This window comes from Anser anser, assembly GCF_964211835.1.
Source record: "Anser anser genome assembly, chromosome: 7".
NCBI lineage: Eukaryota > Metazoa > Chordata > Aves > Anseriformes > Anatidae > Anser > Anser anser.
In genome coordinates, this window is record NC_139727.1 from 24,384,466 (window position 1) to 24,403,930 (window position 19,465).

General features: G+C 43.5%; 1 protein-coding gene across 1 annotated transcript; it reads right to left on the minus strand.

The window, feature by feature from the left end:
- Positions 1–3,826: 3,826 nt before the first annotated feature.
- Positions 3,827–7,727, minus strand: LOC310902452 (D(1)-like dopamine receptor). Its single transcript, XM_083843989.1, has one exon. The coding sequence runs from the start codon at positions 5,736–5,738 to the stop codon at positions 4,365–4,367; it is 1,374 nt and encodes a 457-aa protein (XP_083700115.1). The 5' UTR covers positions 5,739–7,727; the 3' UTR covers positions 3,827–4,364.
- Positions 7,728–19,465: the final 11,738 nt, after the last annotated feature.

The window sequence follows — 19,465 nt, forward strand, 5'->3', positions numbered from 1 at the left end:
GTTTTTTGCTGTATGAAGTGGCTGCTTAGACTTTAGATGGTGGAATCGTGTCTTATTTTGGTGGTGGTTTCCTTTTGATTTTCTGTTGTCCTGCTTTGCTTGTTATCCAACAACGTAGCAATGTGCTGTGGGAAGAGTTAGAGCTGGACACCCTCTCCTTCTGCAATATCTGCGCTTCTGTGTGCATTTGGGAAGGAGAAAGGTGATAGGTAAGAGGAAGGATTTTCCCTACAGGTTGGACGTATGGGTAGACCTCTAATCAGGGTAGATGAGGGATGCTGGGAGGGAGATCTGCTCTTCTCAGGCTTCGCATGTTAGGATTTTGCTGATGAGGCATTTCTTTGAGACTATTTTTCTGTTATTAAGGTTTGAATTGCAGCGGTGCCCCAAGGCTGTGTTCTCTCATGCCAGCTGTCGCGTGGTTTTTCAGTCCCTTCTAGCTCCTGGAGCTGGTGTGCATAGAGGCAGTGCTGCAGCTGGAACATGCTTCTTAGTCAATGACAATCTCAGAAAGTTCGTGCATGATGCAAAATAGTGCTACAAAAATGAGATGACAGGCAAACAGATAAGCTATAAAAACAACACAAATGTAAGCGTAATGCCAAGTGTGTGCACGTGTTATAGTTAATCGTTTAAAAGCATTGCTTTGAAAACAAAAATAAACTTTGTCTCAATATGGTGTTCAAGTGCATCTTTCCTGTGAGCTCCTGCTAGCACTGCAGAGGTGCTGGGTGTAGCTGGAGGCACTGGCTTGGTCTTAGAAGCAGCACCCTGATGGCTGGTTACTGAACTGTCACCTGGAGCCTCTGCCATGCAGGGGTGTGGGAACCAGCCTTGGTCTTCCCTCAGAAGAGTCTTCATCCTCTTCCTACTGTATCTCCAGACCCAGAGAGTTCTGCCCTGGGGCTTAAGTTTCCTTTCCCTTGAAGAATATGGGTTCCTTTTCAGCCCAGTTTCAAAGACTCTGCCTCTGTTTACCCTCATGATTACCTCTTAAACTCAATGAGCAGTTCAGAGAAATTTGACAGCAGGGAGAAGGTCTCTGCTGGATACACATCTCTACAGCCACCCAAGCAGGGTACGCAGACATTTTCTGTTTCTCATGTGCAATGTGGCAGTGAGGAAGGAGGGCTGCAGGGTAGGCTTTTAATTGACCCCAAGGAGTGAGTGTTCACCTCAGTTGGGTGACAAAGAAGTAGGAGCTTCCAGGAGGCGGTGTTGGTTAAAGCCCTGCAATGTATACTTCGCTGAACTGGAACATGTTTTGGTCACAATGTTTAGACATTGGCTAATAAGAATGTTTAGATAAGGTATTTGCCAGGTTGGACTGTTTTGACACCAAGGATATTTAAAAGCTACTTTTTAGGTCGTTGTGACATTAATGGTACTGTAAATGTGGAACTGCAAGGCAGGGAACTGAACTGCTTTCAGGAAAATACCTCATTATGGTGAACACGCATAAAGGAGGATGTATTGATCTGAGTTACAAAAATGTGTTTGAGGAATAGCTCAGTGCAGATGTCCCTAAAATAATAATGTCCCTAGAATAACACCTTCGCTATTTGTGACTTGTTTTGTCCTGCTAAGCCAAGGAAGTTGTGGCCCAGGAATAGATAGCAAAGTCCTGCCAAAGTTTTGCTTCAGAAGGTGTTTCTTTTGATGGACGGCAGTGGTGTAAGTAGGAAATAATTCTGTTTCTTTATTTCTGCTGAAGTAAACCTTTGGCATCTTGTAATAATTTTAATACACCTCATCAGACTTGAGCCTACCAATATTAGTTGAATCTTGCCCAACCTAACTCAGCAGCTTGCCCTGTCATGAGAAAAATATCAGAACTCACAGTCCATCACTATAACAATATCCTAGGAACACAAGTCCTGCTAATTTACTGTTCACAGAGCTAATTGGTCTGTAGTAATGTTCAAAAGCCTTCCCAGTTTAGGAAAAAAATGCACACAATATCAATATTTACATCCTATTAAATCAACAGCAGAAGATGCAGCCCGAAGGACTATGCGGTGTGGCTTTCATATGAAGTACCTGCACTAACATGCCACTTAAAATGAGTATAAACTGTTGATAATATGCAATTTCTGAAATTTATTACAGCCTTGAGAGCTACACTGCATTTACTACAACAGTTCTTACAGTTGTAAAATGTTGTAATGTATATCTGCACATCAATAATGACCATTATGAATTGAGTACAAATCTTTCCAGCATCACTTACAAAGAGCAATTTAAAATTTTCATTTTAAAAAGCTTCTGTAAGGCCAGATTTTTTTCTTAAGCCAATATCCATTCATTCTCAGGTACAATCTGACCTGCTGGTGAACTTTATTTTAAATATAGCCACAAGAACTGATATGAATAGCTTTTTCAGTTCTAAACACAAATATAGTTTCACGATTAGAAGCTAAGGGGGCATTTCTGATTAATCCTAAGAAAAAGTTACTCATATATTCACTGCTTAGTTTCTGCAGCCCATTTGGTTAAACTTTATTAATATATTTTACATTTTAAATATTTAAATGTTAAATTTTCATCAGTATACGTATTAAGTCCAAGAGTCTTCCTAAGCTAGACAGGCCCCATATCCAGGGCAAACCTTGTGAGTAGGTAAACTTAGGGAGTAGGTTTAAAAAAAAAAAAGGCGCCATTTGAATAATAATTTCTCGTGTGTCCTTGACTGCCAAAGACTGCCTGCCTGCAAGAATAAAGATGTTTCTGGGCAGGGAGAGCTAAGTGAAGGACGCAGTGAGCTGAAGCTCTTGCAGCAGGGACAGAAGAGTAGCAGGCACAGAGGGAGCTGTGCTTCAGCATGGTGTTTTATCAGGTGTGCCAGGACCTCCCCAGGATGGGGTTTAATGAGATGAGAAGTCAAACAGCTCTAGGACATAATTTTGTGGTTTTGGAGGAGATAAAAGATGCCAATGCCCCTACAATATGATGTTTTGGTTGTGTAAGAAGGAAGAAATGTAGCAAGGAAAATGGACATGTAGAACGTGTCCATGGGCTTAAGAGCTACACACAACTTAAATCCACAGGGTCAGGAGCAGGATCACTAGATGGAGAGTTTGATTTTTCAGCATGGATCACCCTTCTGAAAGATATCAGCTGTGCCATCTATGAGACCGAATGTCCCAGATAGCTCTTCTAGTGTAAGCTTTCCTGATGCCTCTTTCTGGACAGCTGCATCTTCATCTTCCGTAGATGAATCAAGGTCAACCAACTCCATCATAGGTGACAGAAAAATGGGGTAATGCTGATTAGTGGAGCATGGTATGAAATGGCCAGCAGCAGAGCTGATAAGTGATGGACAGAGAAGTGAAGAACAGTGAAGGGCTGCCGTATTCCCTTACCATCTGCTGAACCCTTTTACACATTTAGAAATAAAATTCCACCTGTGTTTTCCCTCCTGTAAGCCATTCACCACCCATTTGTTCTGCCTCTTGTTCATGTTCACAAGTAGTGAATGCATTCAGAGAGGTGACCTGGTCACTTTCTATGCTAGGGACCAGGTTACTTTCTGGAAGGACTGGCCGCCTGAACTAGTAGGAGAAAGGCAGGATTGCAGCCATCTCAGTTGGCAGCAGCTTATATTGCTTTGGACCTGCAGTGTTAGTTCTCAGACACTGCACTGCTTAGCTACTGCTGTAACTTCAGCCTAATGCAGTAACACATCTAACAACTGGACATGAAGAACCTAGGTCAATATCAGTAAGCGCTGATACCAGAGTTAGACTACCTGATACTGTCTGGGGACCTTCATAAAAGCATCTTGATTTTTCCAGGGTTTTGAGCAGTCTTTGGACTCAGCATAAGATGATGTTTTTATTGAGCAATTTTTATTAGAGTCTAAACACAGATTCAGATATGTAAATACAGACATCCAGCTTTGAAGTAAACACAGAAATAAAACCAAACACAACTTTCAGACCTGTATGATATGAAACCATGGGGGTGGGAGGAGAGCTGCTTTTAGAAATGCAGCTAAATCTAAGTTTTCTCAGTAAATTCATATTATAGAGCCTCATCAGCTGTTTTTATTTTGATCTAATTATCTCACAATTCTTAATAAATATCACAAGTTTGATAAAAGAGTAGGGCAAACGAATTTACAGGAAATGTCTGCCTACTATTAAAAATAGTAAGGGGTGAAGGTAGCAGTGGAAAGAGTTTAATATGTGGTTGCTATACACTTGTGGAATGGACTCAATATGCCTGTCACCCCTCTGGGGTAAGAGCATGAGCATCCCTCAGGCATGATGTTTTTTTGCTGGGGGACGGGTACACCTTACATGGAGGCAGAGCGAATTCCCCCTGTGGGATGGCTCTGCATGGGTGAAACACGCAGCTGCTTATCATCCCTCTGGAACAGGATGACAAGGTCCCTCGCGTCCACCGAGCCCCGTAAAGGGGGTAATAGTTTCCAGGGATAGCTCTGCCCCGCAATCCAATCGCAAAATAGCTGGCACATGATGACACTTGGGGCTGCTGCCAGGGGCAGCCTTTGTCTGAGGAGTCCCAGGCTTCTTCTCCGCAGGCAGCTCCTCGCTGCTGTCCTCCCCCCGGAGGCTTACAGCGTGGGGCACAGGCTGCACCCAGGCAGTGACAGCAGTGGGCGGCACTGATGATGAGGCGCCTCCTTCCTTCTGGCAGGTGGTGTCATGGTGATAGGAAACCAGCTCGTTGCTGAAGTTGACCCTCTCCACGGTGGACCTATGTGTGCCACAGCAGAAGCACCTGCAGCCCAGCAGGTTGCTGAAAGCCCGCCTGAAGTCTGCGTTGAAAGCATAGATCACTGGGTTCACTGAGGAGTTGGCCCAGCCGAACCACACAAAGATGTTGAAGGTGGTTTGGCCAACGCAGGCTGACTGCCCTTCGCCGTCGCTCTCCGGCTGGCAGAAAGGCAGCAGGCAGTTGAGCAGGAAGAAGGGCAGCCAGCAGCAAACGAAGACTCCCATTATGACAGAGAGGGTCTGCAGCACCTTGGTCTCCTTGCGCAGGGAGCTCCGCAGAGCGGAGGTGGGCTCCTTGCCGGGGGCTGGCCACTGCCCTCCTGCTCGCTCGAGGGTGGAGATGCGGCGGATCTGGGCCTGGGCGATCCGGTAGATCCTGGTGTAGGTGATGATCATGACGGCCACGGGGATGTAAAAGCTGACGAGGGAGGAGGTGATGGCGTAAGTGCGGTTCAGGCTGACCTCGCAGCGCGGCGTCCCAGGCGGCTGGGAGCCCGGCTGCCTCCCGTCCTTGGCTTTGTGCCAGTGTAGCTGCACGGGGACGAAGGAGATGAGGACGGAGAGGGCCCAGGCCGCGGCTATCATGGCGCAGGCGAGGCGCTGCGTCATCCGCCGCTCGTAGCGAAAGGGGCTGGCGATGGCCCAGTACCGGTCCAGGCTGATGATGCACAGGTGGAGGATGGAGGCGGTGGAGCACATGATGTCAAAGGCCACCCAGGTGTCGCAGAAGCGGCTGCCAAAGAGCCAGGAGCCCCCGGCCACCTCGGTGACCGCCTTCCAGGGCATCACCAGGACGGCCACGCACAGGTCGGAGACGGCCAGCGACAGCACGAACCAGTTGGTGACCTTGGCGCGGAGGTGGCGGAACCGCAGCACGGCCAGGCACACCAGCGCGTTGCCCGCCAGCGTGCCCAGCACCAGGGCGCCCAGCAGGCACCCGCCCAGGGCCCGCAGCGCCCGCGGGCCGCCCCCCGCCGCCGCCGCCGCGCTCGCCATGGGGGCGCTCCGCCGCCCGGGGGGGCATCGCCGGCCGCCCCCCGGCCCGGGCTACTCACCGCGGCGCGGCACGGCCCCGCCGGGGGAGCGGGGCGCTGCTCAGGGCCGGCGCCGGGCCCCCGGCGGCCGCCTGGCGCTGAGGGGGAGCCGCCGCTTCCCGCCCGCCGCCATGGGCGGGACGAGCGGCAACTTTCGGCCTCCGCCTGCCGGCGCCGTGCGGCCGCCCCCAGCCCGAAGGGCCGGGGGCAGCCGGGGGACGGTCCCGCAACGCCGTCGGAGCCCGGGTGTGAGGGAGATGAGGGGAGAGGAGCCGCGCTGCCCCGCCGCCTGCCCTCGGGCACCGCCGTCAGACGGTGGCATCGTGCCCGCCCGTGCCCACGGTGCCATCGCGCCTGACAGGAGCCGTGCGAGCCGCCGCTTCGCAGCGTCCCGCCGGTTCGTTGCTGCTGCTGCTGGTTTTGTTTTAGGCTGAAACCCTGCGGAAAGAGACCCGGGCACGGGAACCTCGGACATCGCTGGTTTGGATCTGCTCAGTCCCGGCTGCTCGTGCGTGCCCTCAGACACAGGCACCCAGGACCGGCACCTGGATGTTTCAGCCCAAGGCGTTTTCGGGTCTATTTCAACAGCCTTCTGCTCGCTTTTACAATTATATAAGTGCTGTCATGTAAACGTGTCTTGCGTATGCTTACAGCCTACTTTAGAGAAAGTATCCTGATGGAAATAGGCTGTAATCCTTTATTCTGGAAGAATTTATTGAAATTGAAATACGGTAATCCTGTTAAGAGAATAAAAAGAGATTGGGGTGTGAATCGAAAAGATCAACTCATGTAATTACTTAACATGGTAATCTTTGGAGATTTTCTTTTTTTTTTTTTTCTTTTGCCTCCAAATTAAAACTGCTTCATCCTCTAGTGTCAATATGAATAATTTCCAAGCCAGAAAGCGTCTGATTTCCATTGTATTGTGAAGATATTCGTGGTAATTAAAGGCTGGACCTTTTAAAACAAATTTGGAATAGTAAAGCTGGCAGCTTATCCTGTAAAAATTAGCATATTTAGGATAAGATAGCTGGATTGTGTCAGTTCATAACAGATTGCTAACATTTGGTCGCGTTTTTTAAGATCCAAGTCACTTTGTGCCTTGGAGACCACAGTCGTCATAGTGCAGCCCGTTGTGTTATTTCTGCTGTGGCACTGGAAATTGGAATATGTTTGTTTGTTTGTTACTGTGTTTGTCTATAAGACAAACTCATAATTTAAAGAATTTATCTAGATAAATTTATCTCTGAAAAAAATATACACTTTTTAAAATTTACAATAGCTCTCAAAGTAGTGTAGGCTGTAAGACACGCGTGGGCTGCACACCTTGTCTTATTTGGAGCCACCTGCATTTCCATGTATGTGGATTTTACCAACATCTACAAGGCATAGTAGGTCTCTGACTTTCATTCCAATACTAAGGTCTAAAGGTTTGTTTGTAAGAATTAGCTACACACTTGTTAATTTTACTCGATATGTTTACTCTTATTTAACAATCAATAAAAATCAAAAAATCCTGAAGATCAGAATATTGTACAGAACTGTAAATGAGACAGTAGCTGGAATTAAGGCAACATAATACCAAGAAGTAAAGAGCAGTGCTTTCATATATTCAGCAGACAGCAGCGCTACCGGGATCTGTAGCAGAAGGTAGCTAGCATTATAGAAACAACTGTGTTCATTGTCTCTTTGTATGTCCAGTTTAGCATTCATAAATAGGGAAGTGAATGCAATCAGATTGTTTTGTGCGTGAATGTTTATGCAAGTGCCTTACCTCAACATTTTGAGGCTGCTGGCTGACGTCAAATGTAACTGAGAAGTAGAGCTCTCAAAAAATTAATTTCCTATAATTGTAATTAAAGTAGGAATCTGGTTAGAAGTGAGAAATCCTACTAATATCCCCACTGGTAGAAGTCTTCTGCATGGACTAAATGCTTATTAGGCACAAGTGAATCCACACAAAGGGAGATGTTATGAATGCCCTGATCCTAAAGAAAACATCGACAGACGCGTTCATCTTCTTAGATACCAGGAGGCATCTGCAAGATGTAAATGCTTAAGAAACTGTACAGTGAGTCAGTGGCAAAGACAGGAATAGAAACATTGCCCTACTCATATCCTATATTGGGCATAGTGGAGTGGAGAGCAAGCTTATTGGAGAGAGAGGAAAGAGAGACAGTGAAAAACACAATGCTGTGTGAAAATGGGTGTGTGCAGTGTATTGAGAATGCTGCAAACTTGGTCTTTAAAGTGTGTAGATGTTTCATGCATTAAGCTTACTCAGGGCAGAATGAGAAGGGTCTGAGCAAAATGGTGTAGAAGATACTAACTGACTGGATAAACAGCCTCTTGTGACTCCAGAATATTTGCAAGCTCATTCCATCTGTGAAAAAATAAACTTACCAGAGAACAAATGTAAAACATATTGCAATGCATATGAATGTATATAGTCCCTCTATATTGTACATTTTAAAAATGTCATCATATTGAAAAGCTGTCTGCCTCCAAGAATGGAAAGCAGGAAGTCTGGTCAGCGAGACCTTAGCAAGAAACCAAAACCGGTTGCCTTCTCCCTCCCCTTCCCTTCTTTTTCTCATACTTCTCCCTTGTGAAACTTTCTCATCCTAGACTGAGAGCTCACACATTTATAGCACACATTATGATTAAGAGGAGATCTGATTCAGAACTTAAAATGAAGCCTTTCATAGTGTACTGTTGCTGCATTTGGAGCACAAGCCTCTGTGTAGGACCCCAGCGCTCCAGCTGGCTGGACAACTGAAGCAGGCGGAAACTGAGCGCTCTGCCAGGCTGCGGTGCCTCAGCCCAAGGCACGAGGTGTCCCCTGGGAGGGCACCACAGCCCTCGCTGGCAGCAGCGGCCTCGAGCAGGTCAGTAACGTGTCCGTTTTCCAGTGCCAGTCGCCACTGCTTTGTCAAGTGAATGTAATACCAACAGCGGTCAGCTGAAGAGTTCAATTAGTTTGGATACTTCGTCCAGAGGGGGGAGCACTATTATAACCAACTTCATGAAGCAGTATAATTAAATGGTACATGATTACACTTTGTAAAGCTCTATTAAGGTGTTGGCAGAATGATGCCCTGAACAAGTAAGTTGTCTTCCTTGCATTCTTAAAAACCACTGGCAGTGTCTGAATTACACTAAACTGGGTTTTGTGGTTGCTTTTACAGCTACTGCTTGTGACTGTTACAGCTGTGCTTGTGATTTTAAATGTCTTGCAAGAAAATGTCACATAGCATTGAAGGCAATAATGTAACATCTGAAACAAATATGATCATCTCTTACCTATCTATCCATCCACCTATTTATTTTGCTCCATGTAGCTAAAGAATATATCCAATTCTGCACATAGGTGTGTACTTATATATGTGTTTGTGTACCTATCACCCTCCTTTAGATGTTTTATTCTTGCTTTCATTGCTATGTGAATTTTATGAGCTTGATCATATACTGAGACTGCCAATCTATTGGCATAATGAATCCAGCATTTACCGTTGAAAGTAAATGATATTTTTGTTACAGAGATATGGATTAGCCATACAAATGATATTTTTGTTACAGAGATATGGATTAGCCGTATGATAGAATTGGAAGTCACTGAATAATTCATTGTTTCAGAAACTGTCTAGACAAGTTAAAGAAAGAATAACTAAATCAACAGCTAAGTATCAAAAGCATGCTTAGTCTGCTCAGGCGTAATAGAAATAACTTGAATCCGTGATGTCCAATACAGAGTCCACTGTAGCTCTTCACATCATTTGAAGTTAGTACAGTTCTTAAAGCGATTTCACTGAGAGCTGCTTAGTAATCAGCTCTTGAATTTGGAATACCTTTAAGGTTAAGTAAGGGTAATAAAAGTGATGTACACCTAACTGAATTACTTTTCTGGGAGAAGTGCCTGTCTTCTCTCTCGGCTATATAGGCCAGAGATGTCAAATTCACTTTTTGGAAAGGCCCTCCTAGCATCACCATACACAATAGCTCATGAAAACCAGGCTGTGGTGATGCCGTGATGCTCTCATATGATCTAATTTGGAAGACAGTCCCTGTTCACCATGGAGATTTCCTGCATAAGGGTGTCGGACCAAGAAGCGGGAGAACAGGCAAACGGCTCTTCCACAGCATTTGCTGGTATCGCCATGCAGCGGGTACTCAGCAGTGAAGATGCCACCTCTTGCACGTTTGGGCCACTAAGCAGTTAAACAGATTTCCATGAGAGATAAAGGGAAGCTTCTTAATATTTTTAGTAGACTTTTTCTGAAGGATAATGTTTAAAGAATTTTCAGCATAAAAGAATAAGCACAATCAATTTAAACACAGGTGCACTATTTTCACAATCCAGGTCTGACACAAAAGTTGCATGTTTTTGCTAACAGTACCTCCTGGTATTCAGAAGTTCACCTCTGTTTGAATGTCTCTGTTGTTTCTTTGGGCAATAGGTGGCACTGAGGGAAGAATTCTGCCTTCTTCACTGTTCCCCTTTTTGAGCATTCTTATTAATTTTGTCATTTGACATAAGTCTACTGTTTCACATATAATTAATGTGATTAGCAAATGACTACTGTAAATAATAAATACTGTAATACAGTATTTACGGAATACTGTAAATAGCAAGAGTACAAAAGGTATCGAAGTGATAAACTTTAAAAAAAATAGGTAGATTTAAAAATCTTTTTAAAACTATAGAAATTAACATTTGAGCAGGCAGAAGCAGTGTAGGAGGTCCAATCAAGTATCACTTAAATTGCAGTTTTAATGTGAACAGCATGAAAGAAAACAACTAATTCAAAGAGCTTGTTTTTCAAATGAACGTTTCATAACTGTGCATTTAACATGGACTATCTTACTTCAATTGTTTCTCCTTGATCTTTTCTGTTAGCAATAAATATACAAAAAGAAATTTAATATTTCTAGACCTTTTCCTTCAAAAAAGGTCATAGCTTTAGAATAAATTAGAATATTATTGTGATTGAACAAGTGAGTTCAGTGTTGTTCCAAGAAAGAAGTGAATACTTATTACTAAATAGAAAAATCATGTTTGTGTTCCAAAACAGGTAATGCTAAAATAATTTGTTTTAGTCTGCTGGGTGAGGCTCAGTTTAAAGGCAAAATCCATCTTCTGAGCATCCTGCATTGTATGTTTTCCAGCACTGTTCCGATCAGCCTCAGTAAGTCAGCCCTGTCTCCAGTGACTTTCTGCGTTGATATCACATGGTAGTGCCATCACCAGGTTTTCTTCTATCAGGATGCTGTTCCTCCCATTACTCTCCAGAACTGGTATAAGTGAATCTCTTGGCTGTTTTTCTGTCTGCTGTTCTCAGTGGCCCAACTTTTACCAGCTCCCTGGTTCATCCCTGCCCAGCACAGCTGCAGTTTGCTGCATTCACGGGACAGCTCAGGCCAAGGAGCTGGCTGGTAGCACATCACCCCAGCCTGCTGATTTGGACTGTCCTGGGAGGGCCGGCAGTGACTGAACCCCAGTATTTCTCACTCAGCACCTTCAAATGCAAATACCTTCATGCAGGTGCTAATAATTGCCATTTAATAACTAAGTTGAGTACCAGCACGGATGAAAGGCCCAGTATGACATTTAGGTATGGTCTAAAAATCCAGAAGCTTTGCTGCCCGGGCAGCCTTGGGACAGGGCTCATGGCTTTTCTGATCTTTGACACGATTTGCTGGCAGGCATGAAGCGCTGCTGGAAGGTAAAACAGCCTGCAAGGCTGCCTGGAGGCGTGTTGGGTTGAGTTGGCTCCTAACACAGCCCATAATTTAGGAGGCAGAAAGATGGTTTCGATGCAATCTTTACCCTCATGTCTGAGCTGTATTTTTGTGTTCCAACACAGAAAAGCCAGAACTTCACTGAACAAAGCAACGCTTCCAGCTGCTCGGGTGCTATATGACAGCGGCTGCCCTTTTTCAGAGAGGCAGGGCAGAGCAGAGAGCTTTTTGATTTTGCTTTGTAAACAGAAATGCAAAGTACATTACATTGCTATAGAAATCACTACTTAAGTTATTCTAACCAGTGTTTAGTCTAGATTAAAGTAATCAAGATAATAACAATGTGAAAACCAGTCTATAATAAAGTGTTGATTATTTCAAAATGTTACCTCCGTATTCTTTAGGATACAAATGTTTCATTGACTGTCATTGCGTTTATAAAGCAAGCTTTAAAATTAAAATTAAGAAAAGGAATCTTTCATAAGTTTCCAACAGAGGGCACACGCAGTACTTTGCAGAATAAAAATTTGTTTGTACCCACTCGTACTAACTGGTGTGGCAGAATTATCGCCAAATCATATTCAGGTTCCTGTAGAAATTAATCATTTGTGCTCCACTTCTGACAAAAAGCTCTATGCTAGGTTGGGAATGTATCTGCTTGGTTTGCTTCAGAAGATGCAAACTTCAATTTCTCAGAAAAGCAATGTGAGTTTTTCTTACTTTGTTTTGTCCAAGTCTCCACAATGTGGAAATAGAAATGTGGAAATAGACAGAAGATATGTGGTATTTTCAGAGGCTAGACTGAAAATGGATTTTCTGTCTACATGGGATAGTGCCCAGCACTCAGCATTAAGAAGTGCAATTTAATCTGTTCTCAAAATGATTTGACTTTAAAGAATTTCAGACAGCCACGACATTGCTTTTTGTTTTGTTCTGCACTTGGGTGAAACAGTGCTTGTCAGCAACGTGGAAAGCTTTCTAGCACCCTGCAGATGTGACACACAATAACCACTGTATTTTAGTGTTTCACAAGGACCATTTTGATCTCTAGTCTTGTTAAAAGTTGCATGCAGCCGCTGTTGGAAGTGTTTGGAGTACACGGTAAGGCAACACAGAGATGATGTGCAATTGTTTCTGTCCTGAAGAGATGGCCATGCCACTGCCAACTGTAAAGATGACCTGTGTTTGAGGAATAACAACAATTAGGTACACAGAATATAAGTAAGACAGAAGTGATGCCAGCAGACAGACAAAAGCCTTTTGAAGGCTTCACAACCCTGCATTCATTCCCCTTTCTTTGAAGATCCCACATCCCTGCAATCTATCCAACCTGTACTTTGGAACAATCTTAGGATTCCTCCTGAACACTCATTTGACAGCACAAACTTTCTTTTATCTAAGCTAGGTTATTATCCCATACTGGCAAGCAATTGCGAGCCTAACTGGACTGTAGCATTTAAGGTCATTGCATTTAAGGGCATCGGTGTTTGAGGACACTTAGAGACACGCAGGCACAGACGTGGGCACAAAAAAATCAGGCCTGCACAGCCGACTCTGGCTACCTCAGGAATTGGTTCAGATTCCATTCTAGTTCTTTATCTTCAAGGCTTTCCTAGACATCAAGCTTGAAAAGACCACATGAAATGTTCGCAGTGAAGATCCTGGTTAATATCTACTTGGGAATTTGCTCAGACAAAATTCATCCTGCAGGAGTCACTTGATCGCGGTGTTATCCCCAGCAGCTCCAGCCACTTGGTGCTCTGCTTTTCTTCTCTAGCAAAAAGTGGAGCAAATCTCCGTTCAGATATAAAACAACCAAGAACTCTTACCTGTAGCATGTGCTCCTTTCCCTGTGGTAGAACATGACAAACATTAGTTGCACTGGTTACATCTTGACTGCATGACCAGCACTTCCCGTGAGACGCTCCAGCTGCTTACGCTGGGGACCAGCTCCCTTTCAGCCTTTCTTTGGCTTTCCTTCTGTGCACACCCGTGCATGGGGAAAGCGGGGAGCCTGATACACGATTAGCTCTTGACATCAAGTTGGGGTAAAATGAGGTATACCTCTGGAACTGGGAAATGAGAAGTGTTCCTCTGTCCCACAGTTTAGACATAGCCATTTCTTAATGGCTGTACTTACAGCCGTTCCCTAATGCAGTGCTGGGCTGGGATACCATAGTGATGAACATAGCATAAAAACCTGTATAGAATAACTCAGCAACATAAGCTTTCAGTGTGGTCTGGAAAATAGTTCAGGATATGCGTAGGATGCAACGCTGGATAAATAGGAGGTGATATTTCTGCATAGTAAATATATGTCTCTTTTTTTTCTTCCTCGTTTTCCTCATTCCTATCCGTCCATGGTGCCAAATGTTGCATGTTGTTTTTTACAGATAGACAAACATTTCTTAGTAAATACACTCAACAAGTAGCCTTAAGAAATAATGCGCTTTAGAAGTTTCGCCCCTTTTGCCCGGCCTGTGATTAGCCCCAGTTGTACTGGCTGTGCCTGGCTGCACCATTTCCTAAGGGCCCGTCTGCCAGTTTTGCACAGCTTAAGCACAGAGCAGTAAATTGAACCTTACCCTTTCCAACCGCTCCCTGTTATTCTGTTTGCCCAAGATAAGGGAGGCCTGTTCTTTTAAGGATAAACTTTTGTTTACTGCTGCTCAGGACCTGGTTCAGCATTCACAAGCAGCACTTTGTAAACTGAGGCAGGCAACTCTTGCTTCTGGCTATTTATTCATGCCTGCTTCACCCAGCTTCCTGTGCTGCAAAACCAACAGAACTGCTGGGGCTGTAAAATGACACAGCAAAAAATTAAGATATTTTCCAGCCATATCAATTCATCAGTCTGATTCTTTGCATTGCCACACAACCAGCTGAGGTGGCATAACAACAGGCAGGATTAAGAAGGTGAATGCGTGACCAGGAGCTGGGGTACAGTAAGTTGTTGTTCACGACAACATTGCCACTGAGGAATTATTTCCTCTTTCTACCATTTGCTCTTACAGACTGTGACAATTTCTTCAACTTTCCATGACAGGTTTGAAAGCTTCTATGCTGGTTAAATCTCAACAAAATAATTTATAATGAAATTCAATTAAAATTTTTCATCTGCACGTAGTTCTAACCCCAGTTCAGTTCTTACTGAGGTCAAGAGGAAGGACTGTTTCATCTGTTAGAAGACTTCTCTTGCCACTAAATTTAGTGGATGGAATTCCAGGGTGCCCAGGACCTGATGCTCAGTCTCAACAAACATTGTACAGCCATTCTGTGTATGCCTGCGTAACAACTGTAGGGTCAGGGCAGCATAAAATCAGGTCAGTTAGATTATTCCTAAACAGTTATTGTGAACATAGCTTACAGTGTTTAGAGAATGCAAAAACAGAGTCCTGTTCTCATAGCCCCCAAAGTCTATTACAACACAAAGAAAATAGAATACAAATCCAATATGACTTGGCAAAATAAATAAATAAATAAATAAAATTAAAGGGAAAATCCAAACAATCCTCTCTTTTTTTCTCCTTTTTTTTTCTGCTTTTATTTTATTATCCATATAAGTGATTTTATTACTATTAATGACATAGCAAGTAAACAGAGCACAAGACTGAGACAGGGATTTGTGATAATGTTGTAATCTCCATGGAGAAGGACTAGCAGCTCTTTATCAGCTACATATTAGCTTAAAAAATATTTACTGCTGTAGTCTAAGGACTATGATGACACTCCACCTGAAAGTAGGAAAGTGCTGAGACTGAATATAAGTAATTCAAAATGGGTCTAATTAGTGGATGAAGCAAGGAAAGGAGAGCTGTTGTTGGTCCTGAAATACCCCAGAAACAACTTAGATGGAGAATAACTGGCCAAAATACTAGCGGGGAAGGAAGAAAAAAGCTCAGAGCTCTGCTTTGTTGCAGCAGCTTCCCCAAAAATATACTTCTACTAACCACACTGGGTTATTCCCTGAGTGAGTGAGGATCCCAGGCTGAGAAACGTGAAATCCTGTGTTGCCTCTTTACCCTCTCCTTTTCCTTATCTTCTGCTTTGTCTGTGTGTGCTCTCCCAGCTTGCACCTATTCCTTTGGGTGGATCCCAAAGGCTGGATGTGAACAAAAAGAGAAAGCTCTCAGTGTCTGTGAATACAACCTGAGGTTTCTGGCACATAGATGGACAGAGCCTGTGGATTAGGTAAGTGTTTCATTGAGTGTCTGCATAGAAATTGGAAAATAAAAACATTTTGGATCCTAGCAGAAGCAGATTTTTTTTTTCAATTTCTCTTCTGTTCTATTAAGAATCAGGGTTCTTACATTAATTTACAATACATTAATAAATACTTCTATTTGTTTTGATCTTAACCTGGTTTCAGGTAAGGGTGATTTCTAGGTAACTATCTCTCCGTCCCTATGCGTTTAGTTACATTTAAAACAGGAATACTGGGATATGTCAGCAGTCTAGCTTTGCAGTATCTTGATGGTGATATCCAGAGGATAATAGATTAAGTGTCTACATAGGGATGTCGTCTACATAGGATAGTCTTGAAGTGGGCAGCATGGAGGTTACATGGAAGGAGAGTCTTCCAGAGCCTGTCAACAACTGGAAAGCCTTCTAGACCCTACAGGAACAATGGAAAAAATAAAGTTTAACCCATTCCAATGCTCAGGGAGGTTTTGACACTATTTGCAATACAGAAAGCATGAGCATACACGAGCAAAAGCACCACAGGCTGAATTATCTTAATACATGTACACAGCATGTTTGAGTGTAGTTTAATTCTGGGACTGCAGCACAACTGGGAATGTTCTAAGGAGAAGCCTGCAGTGTGTGGGAGTCTGCCAAACAGTACGTCTCTGAAGTCTTAATTAATTGCTAGCTATAGTCTGTGATGAAATCTAGTCCAGAAGGCATTGTATTAAAAGTGCAAACTGCTATTAGTGGAGTGTAAAGAGGTTCTTGCCAAAGTAGCATTTCCAAAGAAACTAGAGCCTCTATAGTGAACTGCCAAAGAGCACAACCATATTGCACATACAAGAACGCCTGAGGATTTGGGAGCCTGAGGGTACGGCTCTTCCCGTATATTGATCTGAGGAAGCCATTCCATCTTTTAATTACAGAAGTAATGAAATGACACAGGGAAACTAGCAGCTACATGTAGGTTATGTGTGTAACTAATAAATGTGTATTTAAGTTATCAGTGTTGTTTGGCGTAAGAGGTGAACTAACATCTGATGCCTAGCTACGTTGTTCTTTTGAAAACGAGAACGTGCTGATGGGCATTGGCTTAGGGTTTGTACGGTTTGCTCCTGAATAAATATCTTTGTATTTTCTCAGTATTGCCAGTAGCACTGTGTAAGGCTTGTTTTGCAAGGACCACTCACCAAAATATGCAGAGTTCATAGCCATGTGTTTTCAGCACTGGCCACAGCATACCTTGTCATTTGCAACATTTGCAACATTGGATCCCTACGTTATTGCAGGATATTCCTAATTTTTTTTAGACTTGGGAATAAAAAATGGTCTGTAGCACTAAAATCCATAACCATATGAAGCAACACCAATCAAAATGGAAACCAGAACTAAAACTAGTGACCTAGAATTGTGTTAATTATATGAGAGATATGTGACATTTCCTAAGCGTTCAGACCTTTGAAAGGGTGCAGTGATAGACAGGGGCTATTCCTAATGAGGGACCGTACTGAAAGGTCAGCTGTCAAAAACAGTCAAGGATGCAGACAGGTCTAGTTCTCTGCTGCCTGTGTATTTAACAGCCCTCTCAGGCATCAAGACTGGGTCACTGTAGCATGCTATAAATCTTTGGAACGAGGGTTGCAAACATTGCAGTTTGTGCAAACCCTGACTAAGGAGTACTGTAAAGCCCAGCTTGTTCCTTACATGGTATTTTAATTGTAAACTCGTTGGAGCAAAGTCTGCATGCGTTAATTACTTGTACACCATCTCAGCGGGGATTTGCTTACATGGAACTTGCACATGTTCTTTGTAACATAAAATAATGAAACCAGTGACAATTGCTCTCTTTCTCTTTCAGTGGCTAAAAGTGAAAACAAACTAGCCAGACTCTCTCGCTTAGCTCCTGTTTCATGTGTATTCTCTTGCTACCCCCTCACAACTGGCACTGCACTCAGAGCTGACAGCCTTCTAAGGTAGAAAAGAAAGTCTCTTCTTTCTGTCATCCAGAACACCTGGAATATCTTCCCCACAGTTAAGGTATTTTATAAACTGAGCTACAGGCTTTGTTCTCGCATAAAAGGTCTTAGCGAAGGAAAAAGAACTCAGCTCAATGAATCTGTTATGTGACTGTTTCTTTACAAACTTCTTTGGTAAAGTTTTCCCCTTCATAACAGTCACCTGAGAGAGCCAGGAGCACAAATGATTTTATTACATGCAAATTGCCCTAATCAGTTTTAGGGCAATATAAAACTACTGCCCCGTAAGTTATTTACAATATTCATCTAAGCATCTATTTTCTTTTCACTAACAAATTATGCTATTTCTTATATAAAATACTGGATACTAAGGATCTATGTAGTAACATTTTAGTCTGTATAGTTTTATATAGTCTTCTTAGTTTTATATAGTCTACTTTTTGCTTAGCTTGCTCAGCATCTTGCAGTGTACGCTGCATCTTGCAGCATCCCAGTTAAACAGTTGAAAATCCACACAACATACTCTGTGGACCTCTGAGTGCTTCCTTAAACCTAAAATTTGCTTTAACCAAGGCAGCTTTCTTTTTCATTTTGTTCTGGCACAGAATGAGTTCCTGGATAATTCATACTTTATGGATTCACACTGCACCCACTACTTTGTTACATGTAAGGCAAAGAGAGCTGCTATGCCTCCACAACAGCTCGCTTTATAGCACATTGCCCAGGGTAACAATGAATATATAGACGTTAAGTGAATTCACTGTTGATCCCTTGTTACTGTGTATGAAATCTCCAGTTTAAGACAGATAGAACACTACCCAGTCCCCTCCTTTTTTACTTTTGAAGACACTGTGTCTGTGCTGCCCATAGCTGTTGACTACTCAGGTGCTCCTTGGGATATTCTGCTTGCTGCATCAGTTTAAAATACTCTAGAAGAAATGCAAGGTGGATGGATGAGCCGCGTGCCCAGACCCCTACTTTAAAAGAGGATCCGTGGCATGTGTTGTGCAAGCTGCATGTTCCGTTTGCACAGAGTACAGAGAGCCTCTGTAGCACCCGTCATCTACGTCCACTCATCAGCCATGCTGATCAGGCCACGTGTCACAGCGCAGAACAGAAAACCTGCCCTCTTAGTTACAGCAGCAAAAAGCTTAATTAAAAAAAAAAAAAAAAACAGTTAACCAAAAAGCTTAATTAGTTCATCATTTCTAATGGTTTGGTTTGACTGAAGTAGCCTACAAAGCGTTCCCACAAGCAGTCCAGGTGGCATACCACGGGACAGGTAACGCTGGCAACCTCCACTGGGCATTTTTCCAAGCAGCTGAAGGCCAATGGTCCTTCATCTCACCCAGCTGTCACTGGATGAGGCCGTGTACCTCCTCTCAAGAAAGGCAAGACAGCAGAAAAACAAACCAAAACAATGTGTGTCTTCTCTAACCTCCAAGATTCCAAGTATTTGCAACCTACTCAAGTCAAAATGGCTGAGATCGGAGTTGCTTGTTCCATGGAAAACACGCAGTGCTGCATGCCTGACCTCAGAAGTACAGCGACAAGGGGAAAAAACAAACAAACAAACAACACACACCACAGACCATTTTTTATTTATTTCTTTGCTAAAGACAAGCCTGGAAGACTTCAGACTGCAAAGTCCTTACAATAAGTCATAATGAAATGCAACAGCTTTTTATCTTGGTGAAGATTCCTACCTAAAACCCCTGTTCCTCAGACACCCTCAGGTCAGTCACAACCATTTAAGGCTGCTGGCAGCTCCCGGCCCCCTCCCCGC

Excerpts from the sequence above, each read along its gene's own strand:
- LOC310902452 (XM_083843989.1), bottom strand. The coding sequence starts at position 5,738 with ATGGCGAGCGCGGCGGCGGCGGCGGGGGGCGGCCCGCGGGCGCTGCGG.